The following is a 16,573-nucleotide window of genomic DNA, read 5'->3' as shown; positions in this document are numbered from 1 at the left end:
CCCCCCCCCCCCCAAAAATTCCCAGGAATTTTGGGATTAAGATGCTAAAACCAGATTTTTCCTGGAATTTGATAAAAACTTTGATGGAATTTTGGGACTAAACTTCTAAGAATGGATTTTTCCTGAAACTTGAAGGGAATTTTAAAGCAAATTCTCGCGTTAAAACGCGAAAAAAATCAGAATTTTGGCCAAATTTCACTGATTTTTGCCAGGAAAAAAATGCTAAAAACCCAAATTTTACCCCAAAAAAATCCCAAATTCCAGGGAGGATAAAAAAATGGAATTTTCCCAGAATTTGAGAGAAACTCCTCCACAAACTCACATGTTAAAACACAAAAAAAATCAGAATTTTGGCCAAATTTCACCGAATTTCGCTGGGAAAAAAATGCTAAAAACCCAAATTTTTACCCAAAAAATGCCCAAATTCCAGGGAGGTTAAAAATCTGATTTTCCTCAGAATTTGAGAGAAACTCCTCTACAAACTCACACATTAAAAAAATTCAGAATTTTGGCCAAATTTTTTCCGATTTTCGCCGGGAAAAAAATCGCTAAAAACCCAAATTTTTCCCGATTTTCACTTGGAAAAAACCGCTAAAAACCCAAATTTTTCCCCAAAAATCCCAAATTCCAGGGAGGACAAAAAAGGTTGAATTTTCCCAGAATTTAAGAGAAACTCCTCCACAAACTCTTGCGTTAAAACACAAAAAAAATCAGAATTTTGGCCAAATTTCACCGATTTTCGCTGGGAAAAAAATGCTAAAAAACCAAATTTTTACCCAAAAAATGCCCAAATTCCAGGGAGGTTAAAAATCTGATTTTCCTCAGAATTTGAGAGAAACTCCTCTACAAACTCACACATTAAAATACAAAAAATTCCAGAATTTTGGCCAAATTTTTTCCGATTTTCGCCGGGAAAAAAATCGCTAAAAACCCAAATTTTTCCCGATTTTCGCCGGGAAAAAAATGCCAAAAACCCAAATTTTTTCCCCACCTTGTGCTTGGATTTCCTCTTTTTCTTGGCCCTCCTCTTGTCCTTGTCCTTGCGGCGCTTCCTCTTGAGGCGCCGCTGGGATTTCCCCTCCCAAAAAATTTCCTCCCCCCAAAAAAATTCCCAGGAATTTTGGGATTAAGATGCTAAAACCAGATTTTTCCTGCAATTTGATAGAAACTTTGATGGAATTTTGGGACTAAACTTCTAAGAATGGATTTTTCCTGAAATTTGAAGGGAATTTTAAAGCAAATTCTCGCATTAAAACACAAAAAAAATCAGAATTTTGGCCAAATTTCACCGATTTTCACCGGGAAAAAAAATCACTAAAAACCCAAATTTTACCCAAAAAATCCCAAATTCCAGGGAGGACAAAAAAATGGAATTTTCCCAGAATTCGAGAGAAACTCCTCCACAAATTCTCGCGTTAAAACCCCAAAAAAATCAGAATTTTGGCCAAATTTCACCGGTTTTCGCTGGGAAAAAATGCTAAAAACCCAAATTTTTCCCCAAAAATCCCAAATTCCAGGGAGGATAAAAAATCTGATTTTCCTCAGAACTTGAGGAGTATTTTTAAGCAAATTCCCGCGTTAAAACACAAAAAAAATCAGAATTTTGGCCAAATTTCACTGAATTTCGCTGGGAAAAAAATGCTAAAAACCCAAATTTTTACCCAAAAAATGCCCAAATTCCAGGGAGATTAAAAATCTGATTTTCCTCAGAATTTGAGAGAAACTCCTCTACAAACTCACACATTAAAAAAATTCAGAATTTTGGCCAAATTTTTTCCGATTTTCGCCGGGAAAAAAATCGCTAAAAACCCAAATTTTTCCCGATTTTCGCCGGGAAAAAAATGCCAAAACCCCAAATTTTTTCCCCACCTTGTGCTTGGATTTCCTCTTTTTCTTGGCCCTCCTCTTGTCCTTGTCCTTGCGGCGCTTCCTCTTGAGGCGCCGGTGCTTCTCCTCCTCGGAGCCGCTGTGGTGCCGCTCGCGCCGCGGCTGCGACTGCGAGCGCCGGGAGCGCGAGTGCCGCGAGCGCGCCGGGGCCTCGTCCGCGCCGTCGTCCTCCAGCTCGCCCTCCTCCAGCTCCCCGTCCTCCCTGGGAATTAAAAATAAAATAGAAATTAAATAATGGGAATTTAGATCCTAATATGGGTTGTTTATGGAAAAAAAAATGGGGATTTTTGGGTGAAAAATGAGAATTTTTGGGGGTTTTTGAAGGGAAAAATGAGGATTAAAAATCCTGACCCAGCTCGCCCTCCTGCAGCTCCCCGTCCTCCCTGGGAATTGAAAATAAAAATAGAAATTAAATAATGGGAATTTAGATCTTAATTTGGGTTGTTCATGGAAAAAAAATGGGGATTTTTGGGTGAAAAATGGAGGTTTTTGGGTAAAAAAATGGGGATTTTGGAGGAAAAAATTGGGATTTTAGTTCGTCCTCCAGCTCGCCCTCCTCCAGCTCCCCGTCCTCCCTGGGGGGGAAAATAAAATAGAAATTAAATAATGGGAATTTAGATTTTAATTTGGGTTGTTTATGCAAAAAAAATGGGGATTTTTGGGTGAAAAATGGGGATTTTTGGTGGAAAAATGGGAATTTTATGGGTTTTTTAAGGGGGAGAAATGGGGATTTTAGTTCATCCTCCAGCTCCCCGTCCTCCCTGGGAATTCAAAATAAAATAGAAATTAAAAATGGGAATTTAGATCTTAATCTCGGTTGTTTATGCAAAAAAAATGGGGATTTTTGGGTAAAAAATGTTTTTTTTTTTGGGGTTTATAGGGGGGAGAAATTGGGATTTATTTCGTCCTTCAGCTCCCCGTCCTCCCTGGGGATTGAAAAATAAAATAGAAATTAAAAATGGGAATTTAGATCTTAATCTCGGTTCTTTATGCAAAAAAAATGGGGATTTTTGGTGGAAAAATTGAGGTTTTTGGGTAAAAAATGGGGATTTTATGGGTTTTTTATAGGGGGAGAAATGGGGATTTTAGTTCGTCCTCCAGCTCGCCCTCCTCCAGCTCCCCGTCCTCCCTGGGGGGGAAAATAAAATAGAGATTAAATAATGGGATTTTTAGATCTTAATCTGGGTTGTTTATGGAAAAAAAATGGGGATTTTTGGGTGAAAAATGGGGATTTTTGGGTAAAAAATGGGGATTTTGGAGGAAAAAATTGGGATTTTAGTTCATCCTCCAGCTCGCCCTCCTCCAGCTCCCCGTCCTCCCTGGGAATTAAAAAATAAAATAGAAATTAAATAATGGGATTTTTAGATCTTAATTTGGGTTGTTTATGGAAAAAAAAATGGGGATTTTTGGGTAAAAAATGGGGATTTTATGGGTTTTATAGGGGGAGAAATGGGGATTTTAGTTCGTCCCCAGCTCGCCCTCCTCCAGCTCCCCGTCCTCCCTGGGGATTAAAAAATAAAAATAGAAATTAAATAATGGGAATTTAGATCTTAATCTGGGTTGTTTATGGAAAAAAAATGGGGATTTTTGGGTGAAAAATGAGAATTTTGTGGAGTTTATAGGAGGGTGAAATTGGGATTTTAGTTCGTCCTCCAGCTCCCCGTCCTCCCTGGGAATTCAAAATAAAATAGAAATTAAATAATGGGAATTTAGATCTTAATTTGGGTTGTTTATGGAAAAAAAATGAGGATTTTTGGGTAAAAAATGAGAATTTTGTGGAGTTTATAAGAGGGTGAAATTGGGATTTTAGTTCGTCCTCCAGCTCGCCCTCCTCCAGCTCCCCGTCCTCCCCGGGGATTGAAAAATAAAATAGAAATTAAATAATGGGAATTTAGATCTTAATATGGGTTATTTTTGGAAAAAAAATGGGGATTTTTGGGTGAAAAATGGGAATTTTTGGGGGTTTTTGAAGGGAAAAATGAGGATTAAAAATCCTGACCCAGCTCGTCCTCCTCCAGCTCCCCGTCCTCCCTGGGGGGGAAAATAAAATAGAGATTGAATAATGGGAATTTTAGATCTTAATTTGGGTTGTTTATGGAAAAAAAAATGGGGATTTTTGGGTAAAAAATGGGTTTTTTTTGGGGTTTATAGGGGGGAGAAATGGGGATTATAGTTCCTCCTCCAGCTCCCCATCATCCTTGGGAATTGAAAATAAAATAGAAATTAAATAATGGGATTTTAGATCCTAATCTGGGTTGTTTATGGAAAAAAAATGGGGATTTTTGGGTGAAAAATGAGAATTTTGTGGAGTTTATAGGAGGGTGAAATTGGGATTTTAGTTCGTCCTCCAGCTCGCTCTCCTGCAGCTCCCTGTCCTCCCTGGGGGGGAAAATAAAATAGAGATTGAATAATGGGAATTTAGATCTTAATTTGGGTTGTTTATGGAAAAAAAATGGGGATTTTTGGGTGAAAAATGGGGATTTTTGGTGGAAAAATGGGAATTTTATGGGTTTTTTAAGGGGGAGAAATGGGGATTTTAGTTCGTCCTCCAGCTCCCCGTCCTCCCTGGAAATTCAAAATAAAATAGAAATTAAATAATGGGATTTTAGATCCTAATATGGGTTATTTATGGAAAAAAAAAAGGGATTTTTGGTGGAAAAATGGAGGTTTCTGGGTAAAAAATGGCAATTTTATGGGTTTTTTATAGGGGGAGAAATGGGGATTTTAGTTCCTCCTCCAGCTCCCCGTCCTCCCTGGGGATTAAAAAATAAAATAGAAATTAAATAATGGGATTTTAGATCATTTTTCAGGTCGTTAGTGGGAAAAAATGGGAATTTTTGGGGTTTTTTTTGGTGGAAAAATGGGAATTTTACAGGTTTTTAGGAGGGAGAAATGGGGATTTTAGATTGTCCTCCAGCTCCCCGTCCTCCCTGGGAATTAAAAATAAAATTAAAAATAAAATAGAAATTAAAAATGGGAATTTAGATCCTAATCTGGGTTGTTTACGGAAAAAAAATGGGGATTTTTGGGTAAAAAATGGGGATTTTATGGGGTTTTTAGGGAGAAAAAAATTATATTTTGATGGGATTTTTTTGGGGAAAATTGGGATTTTAGTTCCTCCTCCAGCTCCCCATCCCCCCTGGGAATTAAAAATAAAATAGAAATTAAAAATGGGATTTTAGATCCTAATCTGGGTTCTTAATGCAAAAAAAATGAGGATTTTTGGGTAAAAAATGAGGATTTTATGTAGTTTTTTTAGGGATAAAATTGGAATTTTATGGGGTTTTTTTGGGGGAAAAAATTGGGATTTTATGGCATTTTTTGGGGGAAAAAAATCAGAATTTCCCCATTCTCCCTGGAATTAAAAATGAGATTTTAGAGTTTTTGGGGGGAAATATGGGGATTTAATGGATTTTTTTTTTTTGAGGGAAAATGGGGATTTTATGGGGGGTTTATAGGGAAAAATGTGAATTTTCTGAGGTTTTTTGGGGGTAAAATGGGATTTTAGATGCTCCTGCAGCTCCCCGTCATCCCTGGGAATTAAAAAATTAAAATAGAAATTAAAAATGGAAATTTAGATTCCAATCTGGGTTCTTTATGCAAAAAAATGGGGATTTTTGGGTGAAAAATGGGGATTTTGGAGGAAAAAAATTGGGATTTTAGTTCCTCCTGCAGCTCCCTGTCCTCCCTGGGAATTAAAAAATAGAAATTAAAAAAAAAATGGGATTTTAGGAGGTTTTGGGGGAAAAAATTGGGATTTTATGGGGCTTTTTTTGGGGGAGAAATGGGAATTTTCTGGGATTTTTTGGGGGGAAAATGGGGATTTTATGGCATTTTTTGTGGGATAAAATGAGAATTTTTTGAGGTTTTTTGGGTAAAAAATGGGGATTTTAAGAGGATTTTAGGAACAAAAAAAATATATTTTTATGGGATTTTTTGGGGGAAAATGGGGATTTTAGTTCCTCCTCCAGCTCCCTGTCCTCCCTGGGATTAAAAAATAAAAATTGAAATTAAAATAAAAACTAAAAAATGGGAATTTAGATCATTCTTCAGGTCCTCAGTGGAAAAAAATGGGAATTTTTGGGGATTTTTTGGGGCAAAAATGGGAATTTTCTGGGATTTTTTGGGGATAAAATGGGAATTTTCTGAGATTTTTTGCGGGGAAAAAATGGGAATTTTCTGGGATTTTTTGGGGATAAAATGGGAATTTTAAGGGATTTTTTTGGGCAAAAATGGGAATTTTCTGGGGTTTTTTTGGAGATAAAATGGGAGTTTTAAGGGATTTTTTGGGGATAAAATGGGAATTTTAAGGGTTTTTTTGGGGATAAAAATGGGAATTTTCTTGGATTTTTTTGGGGATAAAATGGGAATTTTCTGGGATTTTTTGGGAATAAAATGGGAAATTTGAGGGATTTTTTGGGGCAAAAATGGGAATTTTCTGGGATTTTTTGGGGATAAAATGGGAATTTAAGGGATTTTTTTGGGGATAAAATGGGAGTCTTAAAGGATATTTTGGGGCAAAAAAGGGAATTTTCAGGGATTTTTTTGGGGATAAAATGGGAATTTTAAGGGATTTTTTGGGGGATAAAATGGGAATTTTAAGGGATTTTCTTGGGGATAAAAATAGGAATTTTCTGGGGTTTTTTTTGGGGATAAAATGGGAATTTTAAGGGATTTTTTGAGGCAAAAATGGGAATTTTCTGGGATTTTTTTTGGGAATAAAATGGGAATTTTCTGGGATTTTTTTGGGAATAAAATGGGAATTTTCTGGGATTTTTTGGGGATAAATATGGGAACTTTCTGGGGTTTTTTGGGGGATAAAATGGGAATTTCAAAGGATTTTTTTGGGCAAAAATGGGAATTTTATGGGATTTTTTGGGGGATAAAATGGGAATTTTAAGGGATTTTCTTGGGGATAAAAATAGGAATTTTCTGGGGTTTTTTTGGGGATAAAATGAGAATTTTAAGCGATTTTTCGGGGCAAAAATGGGAATTTTATGGGATTTTTTTGGGAATCAAATGGGAATTTTAAGGGATTTTTTTGGGGATAAAATGGGAATTTTCTGGGATTTTTTGGGGATAAAATGGGAAATTTGAGGGATTTTTTGTGGCAAAAAAGGGAATTTTCTGGGATTTTTTTGGGGATAAAATGGGAATTTTCTTGGATTTTTTTAGGGCAAAAATGGAAATGTTAAGGGATTTTTTGGGGGGTAAAAATGGTAATTTTCTGGGATTTTTTATGGGGATAAAAAGAGAATTTAAGGGATTTTTTGGGGGATAAAATGGGAGTTTTAAAGGATATTTTGGGGCCAAAAAGGGAATTTTCAGGGATATTTTTGGGGATAAAATAAGAATTTTAAGGGATTTTTTGGGGATAAAATGGGAAATTTTAAGGAATTTTTTGGGGCAAAAATGGGAACTTTCTAGGATTTTTTGGGGATAAAATGGGAATTTTCGTAGATTTTTTGGGGAATAAAATGGGAATTTTCTGGGATTTTTTGGGGATAAAATGGGAATTTTGTGGGATTTTTTGGGGCAAAAATGGGAATGTTAAGGGATTTTTTGGGGGGTAAAAATGGTAATTTTCTGGGGTTTTTTTGGGGATAAAATGGGAATTTTAAGGGATTTTTTGGGCCAAAAATGGGAATTTTCTGGGATTTTTTGGGGATAAAATGGGAAATTTAAGGGATTTTTTCGGAGATAAAATAGGAATTTTAAGGGATTTTTTTGGGGATAAATATGGGAATTTTCTGGGGTTTTTTTGGGGATAAAATGGGAATTTTAAGGGTTTTTTTTGGGGCAAAAATGGGAATTTTATGGAGTTTTTTGGGAGAAAAAATGGGAATTTTGAGGGATTTTTTTGGGATAAAATGGGAATTTTAAGGGATTTTTTGGGGGGATAAAATGGGAATTTTCTAGGATTTTTTGGGGCAAAAATGGGAATTTTCTGGGATTTTTTGGGGGATAAAATGGGAATTTTAAGGGATTTTTTGGGAATAAAATGGGAATTTTAAGGGATTTTTTTGGGGCAAAAATGGGAATTTTCTTGGATATTTTTGGGGATAAAATGGGAATTTTAAGGGATTTTTTGGGGGGATAAAATGGGAATTTTAAGGGAATTTTTTGGGGGATAAAATGGGAATTTTAAGGGATTTTTTGGGGATAAAATGGGAATTTTCTGGGATTTTTTTGGGGATAAAATGGGAATTTTAAGGGATTTTTTTGGGCAAAAATGGGAATTTTCTGGGTTTTTTTGGAGATAAAATGGGAATTTTCTGGGATTTTTTTGGGGATAAAATGGGAATTTTCTGGGGTTTTTTTTGGGGATAAATATGGGAATTTCAAAGGATTTTTTGGGGCAAAAATGGGACTTTTCTAGGATTTTTTTGGGAATCAAATGGGAATTTTAAGGGATTGTTTGGGGATAAAATGGGAAATTTAAGGGATTTTTTGGGGCAAAAATGCGAATTTTCTGGGATTTTTTGGGGGATAAAATGGGAAATTTAAGGGATTTTTTGGGGCAAAAATGGGAATTTTCTGGGGTTTTTTGGGGATAAAATGGGAATTTTATGGAGTTTTTTGGGAGAAAAAATGGGAATTTTAAGGGATTTTTTTGGGATAAAATGGGAATTTTAAATGATTTTTTGGGGGGTAAAAATGGTAATTTTCTGGAATTTTTTTGGGGGATAAAAAGAGAATTTAAGGGATTTTTTTGGGGATAAAATGGAAATTTTCTGGGATTTTTTTGGGGATAAAATGGGAGTCTTAAAGGATATTTTGGGGCAAAAAAGGGAATTTTCAGGGATTTTTTTGGGGATAAAATGGGAATTTTAAGGGATTTTTTGGGGCAAAAATGGGAATTTAAGGGATGTTTTTGGTGCAAAAAATGGGAATTTTCTTGGATTTTTTGGGGGGATAAAATGGGAATTTTCTGAGATTTTTTGGGCCAAAAATGGGAATTTTCTGGGATTTTTTGGGGCAAAAATGGGAATTTTCTGGGATTTTTTTGGGATAAAATGGGAATTTTCTGGGATTTTTTGGGGGATAAAATGGGAATTTTCTGAGGTTTTTTGGGGGGAAAAATTGGGATTTTATGAGGGGAAAATAGGGATTTTCTGGGGTTTCTTTGGGGGGAAAAACTGGAATTTTATGGGTTTTTTGGGGGGGAAAAATGGGAATTTTATGGGTTAAGAAGGGAAAAATGGGAATTTTCCCATCTTTGTTAAGAAAAAAAAAATTGAATTTTCTGGGGTTTTTGGGGGAAGAAATGAGAATTTTCTGGGGGTTTTTGGGGGAATAAATGAGAATTTTCTGAGGTTTTTTTGGGGGGGAAAAATGGGAATTTTATGGGGGTTTTTGGGGGAAAAAATGAGAATTTTCTGAGGTTTTTTTGGGGGGGAAAAATGGGAATTTTATGGAGTTTCTTGGGAGAAAAAATGGGAATTTTAGGGGATTTTTGGGAGAAAAAAATGAGAATTTTCTGGGTTTTTTTGGTGGAAAAACCAGAATTTTCTGGGGTTTTTTGGGGGGAAAAAAATGAGAATTTTATGGTATTTTGTTCTGTGGAAAATGAGAATTTTATGGCATTTTTTGGGAGAATAAATAGGAATTTTCTGAGGTGTTTTGAGGTAAAAAAGGGAATTTTCTGGGGTTTTTGGGTTAAATAGGAATTAAAAAACCTGACCTTGTTCCTCACCCTCCATGGAATAAAAAAATTGGAATTTTCTGGGTTTTTATGAGAAAAAAAAGTGAATTTTAGATCCTCCTGCAGCTCCTCAATAGAAAAAAAAATTGAATTTTCTGATTTTTTGGGGGGGAAAAAATAGGAATTTTCCCTTTAAAAAAATGGGGATTTTCTGATTTTTTTGGGGGAAAAAAAATCCCCAAATCCCAAAAGTTTTTGGGTTTTTTCAGGATCTGGAAGGAGATTTGAGGCAGAAAGGGAAAATTTCAGGAAAATTAAAATAATTCATTAATTAGTCTGAGAATTACAGCTGGAATTTTTCCTCTCATGATAAAATTCTAATTAAAAAAGGGAGAAAAATTAAATTTTTGGGGAGAATTTTCCTCTGGTAATAAAATTTCTCTTTAAAAAAAAAGAAGAAAAATTTAATTTTTGGGGGAATTTTCCTCTGAAAATGAAATTTCCATTAAAAATTAGGAAAAAAATCCAATTTTTATTTTTTATTTTCTTCTGAGAATAAAATTCCCGTTAAAAATAGAAATTTTTTTTTTATTTTTCTCTGATAATAAAATTTCTGTTAAAAAAAAAAAAAAAATCAATTTTAGGGAGAATTTTCCTCTTAAGATAAAATTTTTATTAAAAAATGGGAGGAAAACCCAATTTTTTAAAAAATTCTTCTCTGAGGATGAAATTTCCATTAAAAACCAGAAAAAATTCCAATTTTTTTTTAAATTTTCCTCTGATGAGGAAATTTTCTTTAAAAAATGTGAGAAAAAAAAATCCTAATTTTTATTTTAAATTTTTTCTCTGAGAATAAAATTCCAATTAAAAATGGGAGGAAAATCCAATTTTTAAAAAAATTTCCTCCTGGAATGAAATTTCCTTTTAAAAATTGGAGGAAAATCCAAATTTTTTTTTTTTTTTTAGATTTTTCTCTGAGGATAAAATTCCCATTAAAAAAGGGAGAAAAATCCAAATTTTTTTCAGATTTTCCTCTGATAACAAAATTTCCTTTTAAAAAAAAAAACAGGAAAAATTCAATTTTTGGGGTGAATTTTCCTGAGAATGAAATGTTCTTTAAAAAATAGAAGATAAATATTTTTTTTAACTTTGCTCAGAGAATAAAATTTCCACTAAAAATTTAAAAAAAAAATTTTCCACTGAGGATAAAATTTCCTTTTAAAAATGGGAGAAAAATTTAATTTTTAAAATTTTTTTCCCTGGGCATAAAATCCTCATTAAAAAATGGGGAAAACTCCAATTTTTGTGGGGAATTTTCTTCTGATAATAAAATTTATTTTAAAAAACAGGAAAAAATCAATTTTACTTTTTTTTTTTAATTTTCTCACAGGATAAAATCCTCATTAAAAACATGAAAAAATCCAATTTTTGCCCATTTTTAGGACACACCAAGCTCAAAACCAGCAGGAAAAAAATGGAATTAATTAATTCTCCTTAATTAACTAATTAATTTATTTTTTTAGGGTAGAAAAAATTGAAAATATGAATTAACCTGCTGGACAGAGAGAGGAAAAACGAGGAAAAAAAAAATGTGTGAGGAGGGGTAAAAAATGACCCAAAATTTCGATTTTTGACCCAAAAATTCCAATTTTTGACCCAAAATTCTGATTTTTTTGGGGTGGGCAAAGGGGAGAATTCACATCTGGGGAACATCTGGGGCACATCTGGGCACAGCTGGAGGGGGCAGGGCAGTGTGAGGTCACTGAGGTGCTTTTTACCACCTTTTTTTTGGCTTTTTTTTTATGATTTTCACACTTTTTTTTTTAGTGTTTTCCACTTTTTTTTTTTTATGTGGAAATTCCCATTTTTCACCTGGAAATTTCTCCTTTTTTTTTTTTTTTTTTTGTGTGCTTTTGTGACTTTTTTTTTTTTTTTTTGGGACACTTTGGGGAGGATTTTTATGGATTTTTTTTTTTTTTTTTTTTACACTTGGGAATTGTGGGGGGGAATTGAGGGAAAAGGGGGGGGGAAAACACCAAAAATTCACAAAATTTCAATTTTTTTTTCACTCATTTCTCACCTTGAGCCCACATGGAAATGAATCCCAGCTCCCCAAAATTCCCTGATTTTTTTTCTTTTTTAAATTAATATTCTCAAACCTCCCTTAATTCAATTTTTTCCCTAAAAACGCCCCAAAACTCCCTGAATTTATAATTTTTCCCCTAAAAAAACCCCAAAAATTCCCTTTTCTCACTTTTTTTTTCCCTAAAAATACCCCAAAATTCCCCAAATTTATCTTTTTTTTCCCTAAAATTCTCTTTTTCCACCTTTTTTCCCTAAAAATACCCCAAAATTCCCTGAATTTCTTTTTTTCCCTAAAAATACCCAAAACTCTCTGAATTTATCATTTTTCCCCCTAAAATTACCCTAAAATTCCCTTTTTTTCCCCTAAAAATACCTGAAACTCCCTGAATTTATCATTTTTTCCCTAAAATTCTCTTTTCCCACCTTTTTTTCCCTAATAATACCCCAAAATTCCCAGAATTTCTTTTTTTTTTCCCTAAAAATGCCCCAAAACTCTCTGAATTTATCATTTTCCCCTAAAAAAAAACCCCAAAATTTCCCTTTTTCACCTTTTTTTTCCTAAAAATACCCCCAAATTCCCTGGATTTATAAATTTTTTCCTAAAAACACCCCAAAATTCCCTTTTTTCCCCTAAAAATACCCCAAACTCTCTGATTTTATCTTTTTTTCCCCCTAAAAAGACCCCAAAAATTCCCTTTTTTCACCTTTTTTTCCTAAAAATACCCCAAAAATTCCCTGAATTTACTTTTTTTTCCCCTTAAAATTCCCTGAATTTACCTTTTTTCCCACTAAAAGTTCCCTGATTTTATTTTTTTCCCCTAAAAAAATTCCCTGATTTTACTTTTTTTTCCCATATTCCCTGATTTTATCTTTTTTTATTTATTTTTCTTTATATATTTTATTTATTTTTTATATTTTTTATTTAAATGAAACTACAAAAAAAAAATGCAAATACAAAAAATGGCTCCAAGTTCTGGTGGGGAAAGGTCACAAAAAAAATTTAAAAAAAAAAAAAAAAAAGAGAATTTTGGGGGCAGATTTGGAGATTTTGGAACATTTTAAACCTTGGTCTCAATTTAGGGGAGAATTTAAGGAAATAAATCAAATTTTAATGAAGAAATAAAGAATTTATTAAGCACCACCCCCCAAAAAAGGGGTTAAACCCCCCCAAAAATCAAATTTTAATTTTTCCTAAGGAGGAATTAATCTCCCCAGGATTAATCTCTTAAAAGAGCAAAATCCTCCAAAAAATAGAATTTTAATTTTTTGCTAAAAATTAACTAACTCCTTAAAAAGGAATGAACTTCTCCAATTTTTAATTTTTAAAATTCCGAAAAAGGAATTTTGATTTTTTTTTTCCTAAAGAGGAATCAACTCCCCTAAAACAAATTTAATAAAATAGAAATTAAACTTCTCCAAAAATACTCATATTAGTTTTTTTTAAAGTAAAACACTCCTAAAATAAATTATTTAAAAAAGGAAATTAATCTTCCCAAAAATAATTTCAATTTTCCCTGAGAAGAAACTAATCCCTCAAAATAAATCTTGTAAAAAAATAATTTTAATTTTTCTTAAAAAGAAACTGACCTCCCCAAAATTAATCCCCTAAAAGAAAGGGGTTAAACCCCCAAAAAATTGAATTTTAATTTTCCCTAAGAAAGAACTAACTCCTCAAAAACTAAATCCCCTAAAAAAGTTGAATGCCCCAAAAAAATGAGTTTTAATTTTCCCTAAATATGAACTTACCCCTGAAAATAAATATCCTAAAAAAGGAATTTTAATTTTTCCTAACCACCCAAATAAATCTCCTAAAAGACCTAAATGCCCCCAAAAATTAAAATTTAAGTTTCTCTAAAGAGAAATTAACTCCCCTAAATAAACAAAATAAATAAAATTTAAAAATAAATAAATAAAATAAATAAAACAAGTCCCACCACCACCTAAACCCCTCAAAAGTGGGGTTAACCCCCCAGCACCTCAAGAGCCCCCCAAAAATGACCTAAATCCCCCTAAAAATGACCTAAAATCCCCCCAAAATGACCTAAATTCCCCCAAAAATAACCTAAAAGCCCCCCAAAATATCCCCAAATCCTTTCTTCTTCCTCAGGACCTCTGAGCCCCCTCCCCTCTTCTTCTTCTTCCTCCTCTTCCTCAAAATCCCCCTCAGATCCTTCCTCCTCCTCAGGACCCCCCTAAATCCCCCTCAGGTCCTTCCTCCTCTTCCTCAAACCCCCCTCAGGTCCTTCCTCCTCTTCCTCAAATCCCCCTCAGATCCTTCCTCCTCCTCCTCAAATCCCCCTCAGGCCCTTCCTCCTCCTCCTCAAATCCCCCTCAGGCCCTTCCTCCTCACCCTCCTCCTCAGGACTCCCCCTAAATCCCCCTCAGATTCTTCCTCACCCTCCTCTTCCTCCTCAAATTCCCCTCAAGTCCTTCCTCACCCTCCTCTTCCTCCTGAAATCCCCCTCAGATCTTTCTTCCTCCTCAATTCCCCCTCAGCCTCTTCCACTCCTCAAATCCCCTTCAAGTTTTTCTTCACTCTCCTCAAATCCCCTTCCTGCCCTTCCTCTTCCTCAGAACCCCACCCAAATTCCCCTCAGATCCTTCCTCATCCTCCTCAGGATCCCCCTCAGGCCCCTCCTCATCCTCCTCCTCCTCAGATCTTTCTTTCACCTCCTCTCAAATCCCCCTCAGGTCCTTCCTCCTCCTCAGAACCCTACCCAAATCCCCCTCAAGCTGTTCCTTCCTCCTCCTCAAATCCCCCTCAGGTTCTTCCTCTTCTTCCTCAAATTCCCCTCAGGCCCTTCCTCACCCTCCTCCTCCTCCTCCAATCCCTGTCAGGCCTTTCCTTCCTTCTCTTCCTCCTCAGGACCACCCTCAGATCTTTCTTCTTCTTTTTCTTCCTCCTCAAATCCCCCTCAAGCCCTTCCTCTACCTCAAATCCCCCTCAGGCCCTTTCTCCTCCTCAGGACCCGTCTAAATCCCCCTCAGATTCTTCCTCGCCCTCCTTTTCCTCCTCAAATGCCCCTCAGGCCCTTCCTTCCTTCTCCTCCTCCTCAGGATCCCCCTGCCCAAATCCCCCTCAGGTCCTTCCTCCTCTTCCTCTTGTTCTTCAAATCCTCCTCAGATTCTTCCTCACCCTCCTCAAATGCCCCTCATGTTCTTCCTTCTCCTCCTCAGGATCTGCCTCAGAACTTTTTCCTCCTCAAACCCCCATCAGATCCTTCCTCCTCCTCAAATCCCCCTCAGGCCCTTCCTCCTCTTCAGGACCCGTCTAAATCCTCCTCAGATTTTTCCTCACTCTCCTCTTCCTCCTCAAATCCCCCTCAGGCCCTTCCTCCTCCTCAGGACCCGTCTAAATCCCCCTCAGATTCTTCCTCTCCCTCCTTTTCCTCCTCAAATCCCCCTCGTGCCCTTCCTCTTCCTCAAATCCCCCTCGTGCCCTTCCTCTTCCTCAAATCCCCCTCGTGCCCTTCCTCTTCCTCAGCACCCCAACCAAATCCCCCTCAGGCACTTCCTTCCTCCTCCTCACATCCCCCTCAGGCCCTTCCTCCTTCTCAGGACCCCCCCTAAATCCCCCTCAGGCCCTTCCTCACCCTCCTCCTCCTCCTCCAATCCCTGTCAGGCCTTTCCTTCCTTCTCTTCCTCCTCAGAACCCCCCTCAGACCCTTTCCTCATAAACCCGCACCCCCCCAAATCCCCCCTCAGGCCCTTCCTCACAACCCCCCCACCCCCCCGCCATAGGGCCTTCCTCACCCTCCTCCTCCTCCTCCTCCTCAGAACCTCCCGGGCCTCCCCCCAATCCCCCTCTGGCCCTTCCTCACCCTCCTCCTCCTCCTCAGAGCCCCCCGAGCCCCCCCCCTCCCCTCACCCTTCCCTCCCACCGCCCCCTCCCCAAACCTGGTCCGGCGCGCCGGACCGACCCCCAGCCACACAGAGAAGGCGCTCGGGAGAGGCGGTTACTGGACCTTTCGTCCGGGCCGTGATGGTGGCCTTGGAGCGGCGGCGGCGGCCGGGGGAGGCTGCAGCTGCCATGGCAGGACGGAGAAGGGGGAGTGCAGTGCGGGCTGGGGGGGGAAGCGGCGGCGGCGGGGGGGACACTCGGGCTCTCCACGGCCATGGGCAACGGGCAAGGGGTGGAGAACGTGGGGTACAGTCACTGAACGGCGCGGGGGGCTCGGCCCGGCGGCTCCTCCGCCCGCGCCCCGCGCTCCGCGGGCGGACACACAAAATGGCGCCCGCCCTGAGGCAGCGCCCCGGCGGCCGCCGGAAACAGCCGAACAGCGCCGGAAACACCCGAGCGCCGCCGCTTCGGGTGGCTCCGAACGGTAGCGGTGACGCACGAAGAGCTCGTCGGTTTTTTTCCGGTTGGTGCCGAGCGTTTCCGAGCGCCTCCAAAGCTCTCCGGATTCTGCCGAAGTTTTCCGAATGTTTCCGGAAGTCTCTGCTTGACAAGATTTTCGCAAGAGGAATTTTAAAGCAAAAATTTAGCGGACTAAAATCTTATAAGAAGATTTGGAGATTTTTCCCCTCACGGGTTCCTCTTTCCCTGCCCAAAACCCGTCCCAAACCCACGGGGCCGGTTGATGATTAAAACTCGATAGTTCCCAAAAATCCTCTTCCCACCTGGAGTTCAGCTCAGGACAGGGAATTTCCACGGGTCACGGGATGTTTCTCCACATCCAAATGTCGCTCAAACCCCCCAAAATGTGACGAATTTCCTGAATTTATATGAAAATCTATGGAAGCTGGGAGGAGCGGGAAGGGAGTCAGACATCTTCTTTATTAAAAACCAGCGCAGATTTTATAAAACTAGGAGAAAACAACTACAAAACTCCTGACTTTTTAATTATTGACGGGATTTTTTCTAATTATTGACGAGATTTTTGCACCGGTTTGGCCGCCTCGTTTTTTTGGGATGTGGAAAACATGGGATTTCCGAGAAGTTTCCCCACAGCT

The 16,573-nt window shown here is 37.6% G+C and overlaps 1 protein-coding gene across 1 annotated transcript in view; it reads right to left on the bottom strand.

The window, feature by feature from the left end:
* The window catches only part of ZC3H4 (zinc finger CCCH-type containing 4), a 46,391-nt gene extending 30,481 nt beyond the window's left edge, over nt 1–15,910 (bottom strand). The window contains 2 exon segments of the mRNA XM_056510848.1: nt 1,870–2,089; nt 15,583–15,910. Coding sequence (XP_056366823.1) covers nt 1,870–2,089; nt 15,583–15,734 — 372 coding nt within the window. The 5' untranslated portion in view covers nt 15,735–15,910.
* Between the last annotated feature and the right edge of the window lie 663 nt (nt 15,911–16,573).

This window comes from Oenanthe melanoleuca, chromosome 25 (assembly GCF_029582105.1).
Source record: "Oenanthe melanoleuca isolate GR-GAL-2019-014 chromosome 25, OMel1.0, whole genome shotgun sequence".
Taxonomy (NCBI): domain Eukaryota; kingdom Metazoa; phylum Chordata; class Aves; order Passeriformes; family Muscicapidae; genus Oenanthe; species Oenanthe melanoleuca.
The sequence above is the reverse complement of the archived record's forward strand: the minus strand, read 5'-3'. Positions and strand labels throughout refer to the sequence as shown.